Source organism: Nannobrachium achirus (assembly GCF_963921795.1).
Source record: "Nannobrachium achirus genome assembly, chromosome: 8".
NCBI classification, from domain to species: domain Eukaryota; kingdom Metazoa; phylum Chordata; class Actinopteri; order Myctophiformes; family Myctophidae; genus Nannobrachium; species Nannobrachium achirus.
Genome location: NC_137817.1, coordinates 13,771,440 through 13,788,856, shown reverse-complemented (window position 1 = coordinate 13,788,856; position 17,417 = coordinate 13,771,440). Strand labels below are relative to the sequence as shown.

The following is a 17,417-nucleotide window of genomic DNA, read 5'->3' as shown; positions in this document are numbered from 1 at the left end:
CAGTCAATGTATGCTCGTACTGTGTGTGTGTGTGTGTGTGTGTGTGTGTGTGTGTGTGTGTGTGTGTGTGTGTGTGTGTGTGTGTGTGTGTGTGTGTGTGTGTGTGTGTGTGTGTGTGTGTGTGTGTGTGTGTGTGTGTGTGTGTGTGTGTGTGTGTGTGCGTGCGTGCGTGCGTGCGTGCGTGCGTGCGCGTGTGTGTGTACACTACAGTATATGTATTATAACAGTTTTAAATGTACATATATTGTAAAATTGTGTTAATTATTCAATATATTCATAACAACGATGATGATGATGATGATGATGATGATTATTATTATTATTAATTGCTATTATGATTACTATATGATATTTATATTGCCGGCATATACCACCGAAACCTTGGGTGGACCTCTCAGCAGATCAACATTGTTTATTATGCGTCTAGCAGCTGTGTGGTGTGATTACCAATACGCCAGATTGTGTATCTAACACCTCAATAGCAGAGGAAATGAACTGGATGGATAAGAGCTCCCATCTGCTGCAGCAGTGCAGCACTGGAGCAGCAGTCATTAGACAGAGAACGGTTCAAGGCAAGCCCAGGTTTCAGGAGACAGCCGAGAGACAGACCCCGAGCCACCTTTAGTAGCTAGACATGGGACTGCTAAAGTAAAGCTTAGTTTAAAAGAAAAGAAAGAAAAGAAAGAGACATGCCAGAGAGAGGGTAGAAAAATGGCTGTGCGGCTGGCCAAGCATAACATAAGGATACTAGTACTGTAACACAAGTTAAACCGGTTTCAGTGTGCTGCTGTCTTGAGTCACAGACCAAAGCATGTAAATGTATTTCAAATGAGAAAGAGTGAAGGCGTTAAAGAGAGGAGGGGGAGGAAGGTTGACAGGCAGGCCTGTGATTTCATCGTTTTAGGGGCAAGGCCACTTGGCCTATGGGGTTGTCCATTTTTTGAGGGCACAAAGGCCAATTGCAAGGGCATCAAATAAAACAAGATTTTAGTCCATTAAAAAGATTTGTTGATTTTAGGGATGATAACCTAACCTAAAGTGAAATAGATAAATGATGGTATTTCTCTATCCATGCTCAGTCCTGCACCAATCAAAGTAACTGGACTGGTTTAAAGATGGGGACTCGGGGGAGTTAAGATTTCAGAATCTCAACAAAAGACACTGGTGTCTACATGACAAGAAAGAGACAGAGGTGAAAGTGGTACAGCCAGCTGCTGGGGCATTAAGGCCACTGTGGCCTCAGGACAAGGCATTTTTTGGAGGGGCACAAGGCCAAACTGAGGGGCAACGACAGCCATGGCCTCCATGAAATTCCTGCCCTGTTGACAGGACAGTTCTGCTCTTGCCTGGCCGAACCCCTGGGGCAGTAACAGAGTGGAGACTACAAAATACAGTACTGTATATATGACTGCAAGGTAGTCCTGTGTGCGTGTGTGCTGGATGGGGGTGCGCGGGTGTTTGGTCTGTCTCTCTCTACTCTCTGGAAATGGAGAGAGACAACAACGCTATACGTATATTGTAGGAGAGGCCCAACAAAAATAGCATGCATACAATAATAACTAGAAAGGTGCAATTCTGGGAAATGAATTGCAAGTGTGGTTGCACTGACTGGGAACAAAGCCACACGAGACAGAGGCAATTAACTAGTAAGAGGCCTCAGGGCGACATGCGGCCTCGCCCTAGTCGCGCCAATTCTTGGCCATCTGGCCAGTGATGTATATCGGACCAGTTACCCATATATGGAGATCCATGTACGGTATATAGTACATCCCTTTTATGCCCATACATGGAGATCCCTGTCTGAACTAGCCGCACATATATGGGCTGTCTTCCTCCATATATGGGCATTCCCATATGAAGTCCTGTTAGATATGGGCTTAATATTGATGACATCAGGGATCTCCATTTATGGGCATAAAGGGATTATGTTAGAGTGGTTCCCATGACATCACAACATACAATATAATATTTTATGCACATACATGGAGATCCCTATCTGAACCAGCCACACAGATGTGGGCCATGTCTTGGCCATCTGGGCCAGTGATACATATATTGATGACATCAGGGATCTTCATATATGGGCATAAAAGGGATTCTGGGGAATACACATATATGGACTTTTTTTCATACCGGTAGGTGATGTCACCTGTGATGTCACAGTGATGTGTCAAGGGAACCAACCCATAGACTGTAAAAATGTGTACACACACTGAGACAAGCTGTAACATTTCTCATGGTAAACTGCGACCTTCGGTCGCAATTATGATGTCACTTCTTCTTCGTCTTCGGATGCCACTCCTGTCTTGTAAACTTGTAAACATTTTGAGTGATGTTATCCGGGTTGTAAGACTGGATATCTTGGACAATATAATGTCCAATCAGAGGTCAGAAAAGGTTAACAACGAATCATATATTGTGATGTCAAGTGAACATGACCAATCACATTATATTGTCCAAGATATCCAGCCTAACAACCCGGATAATATCAGCTTCACTTTGCTGGCAAACAATTCTCTGGCCGAATACTATTTAGTGTTTTGCCTATAGCAACCACACTAATAATGTCACCTTATCCCCCCCTTTCTCACTCTGTCAGATCTGTGATAAGGAGTGGCATTACTACGTCATCAACGTGGAGTTTCCAGTGGTGACACTCTATGTGGACGGTGTGACCTACGACCCCTACCTGGTGACTGACGACTGGCCCATACACCCCTCCGAGATTGATGTACAGCTGACAGTGGGGGCCTGCTGGCAAGGTGATGATGATGATGATGATGATGGTGGTGGTGATGATGGTGATCATGATAAAAATGAGGATGATGATGACATAATGATAATAAGGCGAATAAGGAGGATGGATGCATAGGCGGCGGGTGAGCCAAACGTTTGGCGAGGCTACCCCCCCCCCCCCCCCCCCCTCCACCGAGGGGGGGGGGGGGGGCCTCCACCGGCTGTGTCAGACACTGCCTTTATGCCATTTATATACAAGAATACAGCGACCCAAACAGTTACAGACCTATCTGACACAATGACAACAATCTGTACACAATAGACAACAGTATGCACACACATCACATCTTATGCAACCAAATTACGCACGGTGACGGCGCAGCCGCGCGCGCGCACACACACACACACACACACACACACACACACACACACACGGGCAGCCGTCAGCCGAGCGCTGCGCGCAGGAGGAACTTTTTGTGATGAGCTGTGGTGTCGTGGACACTAAACGGGACAGGACAGTAACACTCTCACACACGTAGGCTACACTACAGTACTGGACATGTTGGTGTTTGTTGTGGATTGGATAACACTGTGATTGTTCAGTTTGGGACTGAGGCTGAGCTGAAAATCTAACTGTTCTACATGACGCACGGCGCACCGCAATGGCTTTCACCTCTCGGTCCTCGGAGCGGCGGCTATTCAGTGCTATTCAGTTCAAGATTTCCACGCACGGCACGCGTCACAACTCCCCGCTGATGGCTCACTTGGATGGCTCGCCTGTTCAGAGAGGCGGGCGAGCTCTTCAGCCGTCGCTCACTGCGCTGCTGCGCTCTGTCAAACGTCGGTTCGGATCGGTCCAAATCTCCTCGGTTCCATTTCGGCTCGGATCCCATTTTATGGACCCGTGCTATACTCTACTGAGTATAGTGCGGACGCACGCTGCGAGCGTCGCACTGCAAAGCAGAGTAATGCTGCGCAAATATAGCCTATTTATATATAATTTTAAAATACCCAGCAGAGCATTTGGGAAGGCATAGCCTCCCCTGGCCTCCCCTACCCGCCGCCCATGGATGGATGTAAGATGGAGCTTCTTAACAGTGCTGCTAATGATGATGCTTGTGAAGGTGAAGACGATGATGAAGGGCAGGATAATGAAGAGTATTCATGACGACTTTGAGTATGACGCATGGCAATGGCCATTATTTAAGAGCATTATGTATATATATATATATATATACAATATATATATTTGTTCTTCTCCTCAATTCATTTAATTCCTTCCCACACACTTGCTGTTGTCATTTTATGACTCACCTGCCAGTGAGGAGCTAGCCTCGCATAGCCAGATAATATCACACTGCTTGGATATACAGTTGTCTGGTGGATATATAGTAGTCTTCAAAAGGTTTTCCAGGGGCGGTTACATAAACTATTCAAATAGACTCTATTGGTTAGACCTACAACGTAGAGTAGCACCAGAAAACACACTTTGGAACGATACAAACACAGTGGAAACAGCGAAGGTGATACAACCAATCAGAGTAGCGCAAAGGTGATGCGCCCGCCCTACAATTGCATACTGGGCCCTGGTTGGTTCCTCACGACTTGGGTGCTGAGATTTACAGAGCTGAGCAGCCCTAGACCCTATCTGCTGCCTTGTGTTAGCAATGGCAGATATGGCAGAGAGTCTAGCTGAGCTGGGCTAGTGAGGAGCCCCCACCGGGAGGACGTAGTCATAGAGCCTTTGTCCTACTCCTCCCGCTCAACACTCCCTATACTGACAGGCGCCGCCCCAGCCCGTAGGATACGTGCAGTGACCGTTATCACCCTCCCTGCCCGGCTTCCCTCTACCCGGACACAGACCATTTGTGTTCGTGTAGACGCCCGACAAAGCCGGATGCACCGCGGTGGATTGGAACCCACAACCTCCGCGGTGGTGGACAGGCACTTTTTAGCTCTGTGCTGTGATTTTAATGAATCACTGTAGATGTGTCAGAGCGTCCGTCCGTCCGTCCGAGCGTCCGTCTGTCCGTCCGTCCGTCCGAGCGTCCGTCCATCCGTCCGTCTGCCGAGCGTCCGTCCAACCGAGCGAACGTCCGTCCATCCTCAAACATCAGCTCCCGCTCACGCTCACAGCCCGTCCTCACACATCAGCTCCCGCTCACACATCAGCTCCCGCTCAGTCCCCGTCCGTGTCTGCTTGCTCCGTCCGGACGGACAGTCCGATCAGCGGCTGTCTCTCAGATGTGTTCTGTGAATGTACAGTATGTGGATTAGAGCTGGGATACCCGATCGAAAACCTGCGGGACCCGTCGGTACCCGAGGGTTCGGGCTCGGGGCGGGTGCATAGTATAACAAAGTTATCTTTAAGTCTACAAGCTCTCAACGACCGTCATGTTTCAGGACTAAACGCTTCGCATCCGCGACGCGTTGTGAGCTTGCATATCGGCTATTTTTCTGACAGAGAAACTTGCAGAATGAGTGTGCTGTGCACATAGGCTTTGCACTGCAGCGAGTCACTGTAGTCAGACCAGATGTGCAGCGCACATTACTATTTATATTATTTAATAATCTAGTACATACTATTTAAAACACTTTCACATACTTTCATATTAAGGGTAACAAGCAGGCAAGCTGCATGCTCTGAACATAAGAATACATGTGCTAATGCTAGACAATAGTCAGTGTAATCCGCGGCTTCCTCAAAGAAAAAGAAGTAGGGGAAAAAGCGGTGGGAAATATAAGGGTCAGCGTGGTCGGACGCATTTTAATGATTAATGCTTGGACGTCGATTCGGGGCGGACAAAAAAACTGTCGGACACGTTTCGGAATGGACAGAAAAAATGGGCCCGATCCCAGCTCTAATGTGGATTTGAATGGATCCAGTCATGGATCCAGTCTGAGCAAATAAGCTGTCTAAATGTATAGGCAATTGAAACAGGAAGAATACAGTATATAGGAAAAAACACTTACACACCTTACTTACACCATGCTGGTGCTTTGAAAGCCAAAAGGTCACAATGAATAGGCTCAATGATGCTTGGGTTTTAGATACGGGCTCAACATATATCTTTTCTACAGGGGCAGAGGAGGGTCATTTGGTGTCCCTTTCATCTGCAATGATCTTTCCGCCCCCCGCTTTTCTTTCTCTTTCACTGAGTGCACCGAGCCCATCAGAGGATTAGAAGAGCCCTGCATAGAAGAGAGAGTTCAGAGGCTATTACTCCTCCTCTAACAGGGAGGCTAAGCCTCAATAAAGAGTTATAAAGACCATCCTCATATCTTTACACAGCCATTAGCCCTAGCAGATTGCCTATTCATAAGGCTGTGGTGCAGTGGCACGGTGGTCGCTAGCATGCTGCAAAGATTGAGTTCTTTCTTTTGCCGAAAGTCTCTTCAGCCCTCTGGAGAACTTAATTCTTTGACTGCTTTCCAAGGAATGAAGGAAACGCCTCCTGCGTTTCAGACTTTACATCAAATATTAAAAAGATGGAATTGACAGTTGAGTGGGCTGCAGGGACACGAGAGAGAGAACACAATGTGGTTTAAAATCAGCCATTTCTGAGCTGTCGCTGTGTAGCTACTGTACTTTTTTGTGTTGTTGTTGGCACATCGCCCAACTGAATCCTCTAGGCACTGGAAGTGTGTGTGTTTGTTTACTGTTCTCCCGATTTTCTGATCGAAAGGTTGGCCTGCATTGGCTGCTCGTCGCCCTCAGGGGAATAATGTGCTCGCTGTGCTGTTTTCCAGCAGTCAGCCTGTGTTTACCCCCTGACCTGTATGTGTTGAGTGCTACTGTGAAGTGAGTAACAGCCGGAGAGCGATGGGCCGCCCAGTGAAATAGTGACACTTTCTCCTTTAATTTTAGTTCTCCTCTTGCCTTCCTCCATCACTAGCACACACTGCAGCTCAGCATCTCTTGGTCTTTCCTCCCTGCCCACACATTGAAACATAGTTGTAAAGATAGAGGACAGTGTGTGGGCATTTAGCACACACACACACACACACACACACACACACACACACACACACACACACACACACACACACACACACACACACACACACACGCACCTACATGCAGTGGTGGAAAAAGTACTCAAATAAGTAAAAAGCATCAAGTAAAAGTATCAATACTGCAATGTAAAATTACTCTACAAGTAAAAGGGTGCCCTCACACCAAAATACCTAGAGTGGAATCCGCCAATGCATTTCAATGAGAATTGAGCTTTTTTTTGCCAGTAGAGGATTTCTGCAAAAAACGCTCCATTCTCATTGAAATGCATTGGCGGATTCCACTCTAGGTATGTTGGTGTGTGGGCACCCAAAGTCCAGAATTCAAAATGTACTTGAGTAAAAGTATTGTCATCAAAATGTACTTAAAGTACCAAAAGTGAAAGTACAAAATGTTTGAAAATAGCAGATCTACAAGCTCACAGCTTGTAGAGCTTGTAGATCGGCTATTCTCAAATAGCCAAGGTATACAATAGGGCTAAAGTGGTTTAGCCTATGTATGTTTTATACTATTATTTATAGCCTCTGCAAAGTAGTAACTAAAGTTTTCAAATAAATGTAGTGGAGTAAAAGTACAGTATTTACCTCTGAGATGTAGTGGAGTAGAAGTAAAAGTACTGAAAACTGGAACTACTCAAGTAAAGTACAAATTCATGGGTTGCATTTATAGTCCTAAACCGGCCATAGTGAGGACCAACACAGGTGTTCAATTTGTCTGATTGGTATCGATACAATGTTCTACATTAATCAAAACACCTGTGTTGGTCCTCAAAATGGCTGGTGTAGGACTACAAATGCAACCCTTGAATACCTCAAAACTGTACTTAACACATGGGAAGTAAAGGTTTCTAACATTTCTAGCTGTTGCTGCTGCCGCCATTCACTCACGCTTTATTTTGAAGAGCCTCGGAAGCTTCGTGCGTGTGCACGTGAGTGTCCACTGACGATTGAGGAAGAAAATCCATTTGTTTACAAACGCTCGCGAAACTAAAATCCAAACCGCGGCCGACCATCGCGGTAAAGTGTCGCCGTGAAAACAATCAGATCTCTGCTTCCCTGACGTTCTTTTCACCTCATTCATAGATAAAGCCCTTTTTATGTTTCAGCCTAGAATGGAAATCAATGCAACCAGCTCGCGCCATTTTCTCTTTCTCTCTGAGCTACGGGGTGACGTATGGACTAGGGTCATTCATAGGGCACGCAGCTTGCACGTAGAGCTGTACAAGTTAACCCCTTGTTGTCTCGTTCAGGAACGAGACAACTCCTTTTGACAGAGTGACCCCTAGTGGCCTTATCTCGTTACTGAACGAGTTTGGCCCCTTGGGTGTTAAGTACAGTACTTAAGTAAATGTACTTGGTTACTTTACACCACTGCCCACATGCACGCGCATGGTTGTGCGTGCGTGTGTGCACAAAACGTACAGTGTAAGCTGAAATGTAGATACTGTGTAACGGCAAATGCAGAAATGCATATACACACACGCAAATTAATACTTGCAGACGAAGAGAGGAAGATGGAGGAAGAGCAGAGAAAAAGAGGGGTGTGGAGAAGACAGGGAGGGACACAGAGGGCAGAAAGAGCTGACACTGGGTGAAAACTAGCCTCTGTAAAGTGGAGCAATCAGCAGTTTTATAAGTCACATCATAATCATCACTCCACAGTGTCTCAGTCGTATTCCTCTCCTCCCCTCTCCTTAATCAGAAAATCTGCATACCATATTCATAACACATTCAACTGGCATTGTGGGGTAATAGTCTAAAACTGATGGTGGCACTAAAGTATCTCTCTACATTTTGACACTTTGAAAATGCACAGCAAATCAGTCGTACGTGCTATCACTTTGCGACTTCCACCAAAATGTAGAGCCATCAAAATGTAGTGCGCATAAATTAATTACTGTATGAAATCCTTCATGTTTTGCTCAATCGATGCCAAACAGGCATCTTCTGACTGTCTTCCACAAAAGGGATTTTGAAATATAAATGTGTTGAAATGTCAAAATCAAGCCCACGGGGCATCAAAATGTTTTACTCTAGATTCGTACAAAAATAAAGGACCAATGTTCATGAATTACATTTTCACATCATGGTACTGTAGATGCAGGCTGGAAGTAAATTTCAGAATTGTGTGTGTGCGTGTGCGTGTATGTGTGTGTGTGTGTGCGTGCGTGTGCGTGTGCGTGTGCGTGTGTAGGTGGAGAGGTGACCAAACCGCGGTTCACACAGTACTTCCGAGGCAGCCTGTCAGGTCTGACCATCCGTCCAGGGAAGATAGAGAGTCAGAAGGTCATCTCCTGTCTGCAGGCCTGCAAGGAGGGCCTGGACATCAACTCACTGGAGAGCCTGGACAAGAACATCAAGGTGGGCACATATGCGCAAGCACACACGCACGCACGCACGCACGCACGCACACACGCACGCACGCACGCACGCATGCACGCACACACACACACACACACAGACACACACACACACACATACCCATAAAACACTTTAATCTGTATTCTATTGATTGTAGGCTCTGGAGCTTTTTCTTAACTAAATTACCCGGACAGTACAGTTACATACGCTCAAAAGTACACACATGCATATACTGTACTACTGGCATGTTTATGGGCAGGCATGCTCGCTTGCACACACAGACACATGCGCGCACACACACACACATGCTTTGAATCTTATTTATTGATTCTAAGGAGGGATGCAATTTTTTTAACAACTCATATACCTGTATGTGCAAGTACTGTATACAATATTATTTATTGACATACATTTTGAACACACACACACACACACACACACACACACACACACACACACACACACACACACACACACACACACACACACACACACACACACACACACACACACACACACACAACTTTAATCCATATCACAATTGACAGCGAGGATGGATGGCATTTTGGGAAAGCTTCCTTAAATAAATCACCAATCAGCTCCTGCCAAAGAGTCTCTCTCTGCTCTCTCTCTCATCCCATTGGCTCAGCTCATCAATCTCTGCGCACTCTAGAGGACACGGACGATGGATGGAGGTGTATTTAGACCCCAAGGCTTTCTCTCTCTCTCTCTCTGCCTCTTTGTCCTCTGCTGCTCCCCTCACTGATCTGTCCATACTGTAACACACAGATCAGCTCCTGCTGGCCTTTGATGACAAAGAGGAGGGATGGGCTGAACAGAGGATGGGATGAAGGAGGGGAGGATTGAGGGAGAAATTGAGAGGAGAGAGAGAGAGAGAGAGAGAGAGAGAAGAGGAGGTAAAGCTCCTCAGGGCCACTCACAGTTTATCGTCTGAGAGCGTTGCAGTGTTAGCCCTCCGGGTGGCTTAAAGGACAACGTTTTAGCAGAGCAGGGGGAAGACTCCCTCAGGGAGGGAAGAGAGAGAGAGGAAAAAAGACTGGGTCCAATAAGGCCATGGCTTCAGGTGGATCTCATCCTTCATGTGGCCAGTATATAACGGCAGTAGCCTACATGACGTATTTATGACATCCTTATCCATGCATTGACAAGGTTTCAGCAAATTCTGAGAATCCAAGCCCTATTTCATTATATTTCAGTATAGAATGTACAGTTTACCTACAGTACAGTAACAAAAATAGTGGGATTCAACGTTAGTATAGTGACATTTTGATTAGCAAGATTAGCTTCGGATAGCCACACAGATCCTCTGATAGAAGGCCTCTTTGAAACATTGGATGTTTAGTGAACATTTATAATTTGGACACTACATTATGTCAGTAGGCTTGGTACTCAAATGAATAGTAATGTTAATTATAATGTAATATAACATTTAGCAGGTCAGTATGCCGATCTGTTTCAGTTTCTGGACAATATTTCATATTCATTGTTGGAAGTCAGTTGATTAGCAGAAAAAAATACATTACCCCAGGTTGATAAAGGCAGATGTCCATTGTCCAAGTGCATTATTAGACTCAGGCTGACCCAGCAAACAATATGCATATGGTATGGGATACGACACATGCATGGCTTCCGTACTGGAGCTGTATCGCCTTGTAATACATATGGTGTACATTCAGTCAATGTAAAACACAATATCTCTTTAAAGTTGTACTATGTAACTTTTTTTATAAAACAAATCTTAAAATTCTCCTAACTATTAAATCACAAAAGTTTTAGAAGATCCGCGCCGTGAATTTCAGCCTGTAAAGCCTTCTCTATATGTAAACTGAGATCCTTGCCGTGGACCGGATCTCGCGCCAAAATTGCGTCATCACACTACCGGCCAATCACAGCGAGGGTTATACAACTGCCGGCCAATCACAGCGCATCTTGAAGTGGGGTCGCTATGGCAGCCATATTTGTTGTCGCCCGTTTGTACCATCCCTTCTCTAGGTAATTTCGCCTACCAGGCAGGGTGAAGGAGTCCGTATCTCTGGAATTACTGAACGCACAGGAACAAGGGACCCCTTAAAAGATAGATCTCAGCGAGGTGGAGGCAGACGCGGGGGTCTGAAGGTACGAAAAACGGACGAAAGACGCGGACGCGACCGCGGTTTGCTATAGGGCTAATGACCACTAGTTGGGCAACTTACACAGTATGGCTTTAAGATTACATTTTAATGGATTAAAAAGGTGATTTATTTGTAATTAATCACAATTAGCTATGGAAAATCACTTGCGATGAAAGAAATGACAGCACTAAAGAAAATACAAAGTAGTTCATTGTAAAAAAAAAAAAAAGACTAAATGAATCATACCGTATATCATTTCTTTTGGCTTCTCTGCCATTATGCTTCATTGTTCCAACTGATCAGTGTTATTATTGCTTTACATGTACATTATTATGAGGCTAATACGTTTATTGTCTCAGCTTTCTGTGCCTCAATATGTCTCTATCCCCCCCTCTCTCTTGCTCTCTCCATTCTCCTCTCTCTACCCATCTCCCTCTCTCCCTCAGTTCCATTTTAACCCTGCCCAGTCCATCCTGGTGATGGAGGGTGAGGACTTGGATAACATGAACGCTGCTCTGAGGAAGGTGTCCTACATCAATTCTCGTCAGTTTCCTACACCTGGCATCAGACACCTGCACATCTCCACTGCAGTACAGTAAGAAACCTAGCATTATAGCTTTATTATGTCACCCTTGCCTCTTAAAGGAGTCGTTCAGACCAAAACACATATAGGGTTAAATCTGCCTTTTATCATACCCCTTCATACCTGCTTTAGTCGATTTTTTTCATAGCTGCCCCTGTTGCTAGATTTCGGTTGCCCCTGTTGCTAGATTTTGCGGGCCCTCTCATAACTAACAGAGTAGATAGACTTTATTCTAGTGCGGTTATTTCTTTAGCTTCAAAGTTAGTATTTTTTTATTGGATTATGTTTACACAACGTCCTGAGACCAACCAAACCGTTGTTTTGACCTCACAGGCACCCTTACTTGTCAAACAGACGAGAAGATCCCCTCCCTTTCTAGGCTCTCCTCTCCCTGCTCTGGTGCAGAGCAGAAGCCGTTTGACAAGTAAGGGTGCCTGTGAGGTCAAAACAGCGGTTTGGTTGGTCTCAGGACATTGTGTAAACACAATCCAATAAGAAAATACTAACTTTGAAGCTAAAGAAATAACCGCACTAGAATAAAGTCTATCTACTCTGTTAGTTATGAGAGGGCCTGCAAAATCTAGCAACAGGGGCAACCGAAATCTAGCAACAGGGGCAGCAATGAAAAAAATCGACTAAAGCAGGTATGAAGGGGTATGATAAAAGGCAGATTTAACCCTATATGTGTTTTGGTCTGAACGACACTTCCGGAGCCAATTACGTCCAGGAATGTGATAGGAATTACGGCGGTGCGGCGCCAAGCTCTGCACCAGGGACGTGTTACCTGGTTACCATGGTTACCAGGTAAACAGGCGCTGCGGTGAGCGAAAAAAAACGTCATATCCCATAAGGCAAATTGGCAGCCATCATCAGGAAGCGTGTAATCTCCTATTCATTGCTGCTGCAAAGAAACAGCTTTATCTACTTCAAAAAATGCTTCAATCGCCAAGAACCGTTTTTTTTTTTCACGGCGACACATAGGCCGCGGCGGTCAGCCGCGGTTAGAATTTTTCATTTCTGTGTGAAAGTAAACATACTGATCGTCATTACAACATTGTCAATTTCCACAACATGGACACGATCGTGGCTTCCGGGGCTCTTCAAATTAAAGCGCAGTGAATGGCGGCACTCTGTAGCCAAATAATTACAAAGATATTGGCATCCCAAGTGTTAAAGGTACATGCTCCTTCCGAGTATTACTGGATACATTAAAAAAAAGACAACCATTCAGAACTTTGGATTGGTCTCTCTGAACTTATTTTGGCCTGTCTTGCACCTCAGAGATGTCCTGACTATCCGAAAGAAAATTCAGCAAGAGCAATTGGTGAGAAGTTGGTCAGACGTTCAAGGTGGGCATGATATATTTATTTTATGTTTCCGCATTCAGTCCAAGGCTTTATTCTTCCAGCAGTGAAAGCACCAGCCGTAGTAGAGGAGTCTCGAGAGCCTAGTAGCCTCTTTTAGTGACCAACCATGCATCAACACAACCTGTACAATAAGAAACCTAACATTATAGATCTCACCATGGAGTTTCTGGCAGAAAAATCCCATTATTCTAGTGGATAAGTGGATTTTTGTGGATTTTATTATTAGCCCTAACGTTGTAACCATCCAAATGATGCTTTATTCCTGTAGAAGCCACATGTCTGAATGATATCAAACCGTAGTTTGAAGAAAGATCTAGAAATATCCACTACCAGCATGTTTATGGGCAGTTGGGCACGCATACACACTTTGATTCTTATTTTATTGATTCTGAGGATGGATGACATGTTTTTTAACAACTCATTTGTACCTGTGCACGTACCGGTATACATTATTATTGGCAATTAAACAAACACAAAGATGTGTCACAGTAAATGTCAGCGTTGGCCTTGTGTTGTGCTGTCCTCTGTGCCAGAGAGGATGCTCTCCCATCTCATTTCCTCTCTGTTTTCCTTCTCTTATTTCCTTCCTGATGTTCTCTTCCTCTCATCCAGCTGTGACGCAGGAGGAGTTGAATCTGTATTTACACTTCTCTCCATGTGCGAAGACTAAAGCCCCTATCAGAGTCTGCGGTGAAGAGCCTACCACCGCACATTTACAATCCACCTAAAGTGAGAAAACAAGTGGAGGCCATCATAGTCAGTCACGCCACGGTGAAGTCATATCACTGTGACTGACTGGTCTAGATCGACCAATCAGTGAACGGGGTGATGGGCCGATCTGTCTGAAAGTAAAAAGAGAGAGATGCGTCGGGGTTCGCGGTGGATAGCTCTTCACCGCGAGTAATGACGTAATGTTGTAGTTTTATGACTTAATTTAAGGTTTTAAGACTACACCACGGTGGATAGCTTATCACCACGGTGCCTACTATGATAGGGGCTTAACACAGTCCTGGCTCCTCTCTCTTTCAATATCAGTGTCACTTACATTCATGTTCTCTCTCCCTTTCTCCCTCCTCCTCCACTTATTCTGTCATCACTTTACCTGTTCTTTAATCCACCATTTTCGGTCCCCTGTTCCCTGTTCCCTGCCACCTGGGGCCAAATTTTACATTTTATGTACCGCATATTAATAATTCTGTCTGGATTACACCACAGAGCAAGAGTGCGAGGAGAGAAAGAGAGAAAGAGAGAGAGAGACTGGCTGGTATTGTGTGAGTGCCTCCCCTGGTGTGTGTTCTTTAATATTCATGATACTGTTAAATAAGCCTCCCTCCTTGCAGCGCGGCCCTAGGGGTCCAGTCTCACCCCCTGTTAGGGTCCTCGCTCTGCCGCGGGCCCCGTAACTTCAACTAACAGCAGGAGGAACGTCTCTGGATCTGTGAGAGTGTGTCTGTGTTTCTGTGAGTTTATGGGGAGAGTCATCTTGGCTTGAGGCACAGCGATTATTGAGGAATTCATTATTATAATTACCCCCAAAGTTGTCTTGTTGTTAAATGCTGTTATATGAAAGTTTTCTATCGCAGGCCTCCTGAGATAGAAAACTGGGTGTGTGTGCGTGCGCGTGTGTGCACGTGTGCATGCATGCGTGCGTGTGTGTGCACGCGCGCATGCATGTCTGCTTGCATTTGTATGTGAAGGATAGAGAGCGAGAGAGGAAGAGAACCAACCTATCGGTGATGCCGATACATTAACTCACAGCATGCCACAGGCAAAAATGGCTCCAAGGTCCAGGTGCCAAGATTTTGTATGTTTTTATTTACTGTTTCATGAAAAAAATAATTGGCGGGGTCCACTGATCGATCACAGAAACAGACATAGTCGTTGTGATTCAGTGGCAAAAAGATTTTTGTCAATCGGACAAATGGTTCCAGAGACTGAATGAGCTGAATGAATCTGCTCTGCATCCTCATCCACTAGAATGAACACACAATTTCTCCAACAGCATTCTATGAGTTAATCATCCTCCCAACTTCCACGGCAGCCTTCTTTAATCATGTTTTATTGCTTTGAAAGGACATCCGGAGTCAGTTTGACTCTGTGCTGCCTGTTCTTCTGTTCCGCTAAAACAGTAGCCGATCTATATGCTCACAACGCCTCGCGTCGCGAGGCGTTGTGAGCATATAGATCGGCTATTTTCACAATTTCTGCCTCTAATATTTGACAATTTGTAATTTTATAGGTATTAAAAAGTCCTGAAATTGTCACTCTAGAAACGTGCAGATACTCTATACACGTAAACTGTATGTTGGTTTGTTTACTGTTGAGTGAGAAACAATGTTGCACATTAAGTTAATCATCTGAGGACCCCCCAAAATATTTCGGAGACCCCCCTGGGGGTCCCGACCCACAGGTTGAGAACCACTGCGCTAAAACACAGCCTCCTACCAAAGCATGTCAACCAACAAGCATGATGTTCCTTTTCGCCGTTAGTCCCAATATAAACACAAAAAAAAGTTAATTAACTCCTCAAAACACAATTAAACACCATTCATGCCTTAATACAGAGTAACCAGCGCTAATCTTTGTAGGGGCATTTGTTTCCGCCTTGCTCATAATATTTCTTTATAATGGAATTGGACGGCATCCATTTCTTTATTTATTTTTTATTTAATTTTTTTTCCTCTGTTCACGGGGCATCAGCTCCCTCCTTGCAGTTTTTCTCGGGCTCTGCTCATAGCAGTGGCTTGGTGCACACACAAAGCAGAGAGCAGAGAACACACGCACACATGCACACGCACACACACACACACGCACGCACGCACGCACGCACGCACGCACGCACGCACGCACGCACGCACGCACGCACGCACACACACACACACACACACACACACACACACACACACACACACACACACACACACACACACACACAGACACACTGCTGGCCATCACCAGCACCTCTGCAGAGAAGGACGAGATTACAACCGAAAATGTGTTGGCCTCAAATGAGAGAGAGAGAGAGAGAGAGAGAGAGAGAGAGAGAGAGAGAGAGAGAGAGAGAGAGAGAGAGAGAGAGAGAGAAAGGGAGTCATAATGACAGGCAGACAGAGGCGACGGAGATGGAAAATCACTGTGCGGAAGAGGAAAGACTCCTTGTCAGCGTTATCCGTTATATAAAAAAGTTTACAGTGACATGTGGGGGCGAAAAGATATGAAATTACGCACGCGGCGCAATCTTATCTTATTCAGCGGTGATTACAACCCCGGATCCTGCGCGCGAAAAATGCCTGACGTCAATGTTTTCTCTCTCTCTCTCTCTCGCTCCGAACTCCAGTAGAGGAAGAGAGAGAAAGCATTGATGTCCCTCCCACAGACAGATGTTAGTATGTTTGAAAGGCCTACAGTGAAATGTAAAAGCATTCCTCTGCTCACTTTCACAGAACATTCGCTGCCTGTCATTTCTCTTCCTCTCGGCTCCCCGTCATTCACTCTCTCTTCCTGTTTCGCTCTGTCTCTCCCACACACTGTTTGACGTCTGTTTGCTCTCTGTGTGATTGATGCCTAATCCGCATTCTTTATGCTGTGCGTGTTTGTCGGGTGTCTGCATCAATATGTGCACATACGTGCGGTATGCTTCTCCCCGGTCTGTCAGTGTTCTCGCTGCGCGGTGCTGTTGGGGGAGAACCAGGTCCTACAGTGCACACAAACGCGTCGCCTATTCATGCATGCCAGTTGTCACTCTGCATTTAAATGTGTGCATGCTGCCTTTTACACAGCGTGTGGGGAACTGAAGGAAGCCATGATGTTTGTTTGTTCGAGGCTTATCCTGTACAGGCTTATGCTGTACATGTATGTCTATTTTTCAATGTATTCTAGTGCAATGTTGAATTTCACATGGTTTATAGTTCAAAATAAAAATAGGCAAACATTTAGTTGAAAGCACAGTGTGGACCTTTGACAAACATTTTCCCAAATATATAAAACATATTTTAGAAAACCAAAAGATGATGATGATGAACAAGATTTAGGCCACGTTTAGACGAGGACGGTCTCTAGAGAAAACGGCAACGTCCCGTGGCGCTCTCACTTTTTATTCTGCGTTTACACAGACACTCAACAGTGAAAGCGCTGTAGTGTGCATGCCAGGTAGCCAGGTGGCAGTGACGCACTGCCAGATAGACCAGTCGCCTAAACGGACGGCACATCCGATAATTTATTTTG

The 17,417-nt window shown here is 45.3% G+C and overlaps 1 protein-coding gene across 1 annotated transcript in view; it reads left to right on the top strand.

Annotated features, from left to right (window-relative positions):
* Window positions 1–17,417, top strand: part of LOC308289775 (calsyntenin-2-like) — a gene marked incomplete at both ends in the record, with an annotated part of 308,051 nt that overhangs the window by 280,084 nt on the left and 10,550 nt on the right. Inside the window, 3 exons of the mRNA XM_080731527.1 lie at window positions 2,600–2,762; window positions 8,945–9,111; window positions 11,690–11,838. Coding sequence (XP_080587653.1) covers window positions 2,600–2,762; window positions 8,945–9,111; window positions 11,690–11,838 — 479 coding nt within the window. The remainder of the gene's footprint in view (window positions 1–2,599; window positions 2,763–8,944; window positions 9,112–11,689; window positions 11,839–17,417) is intronic.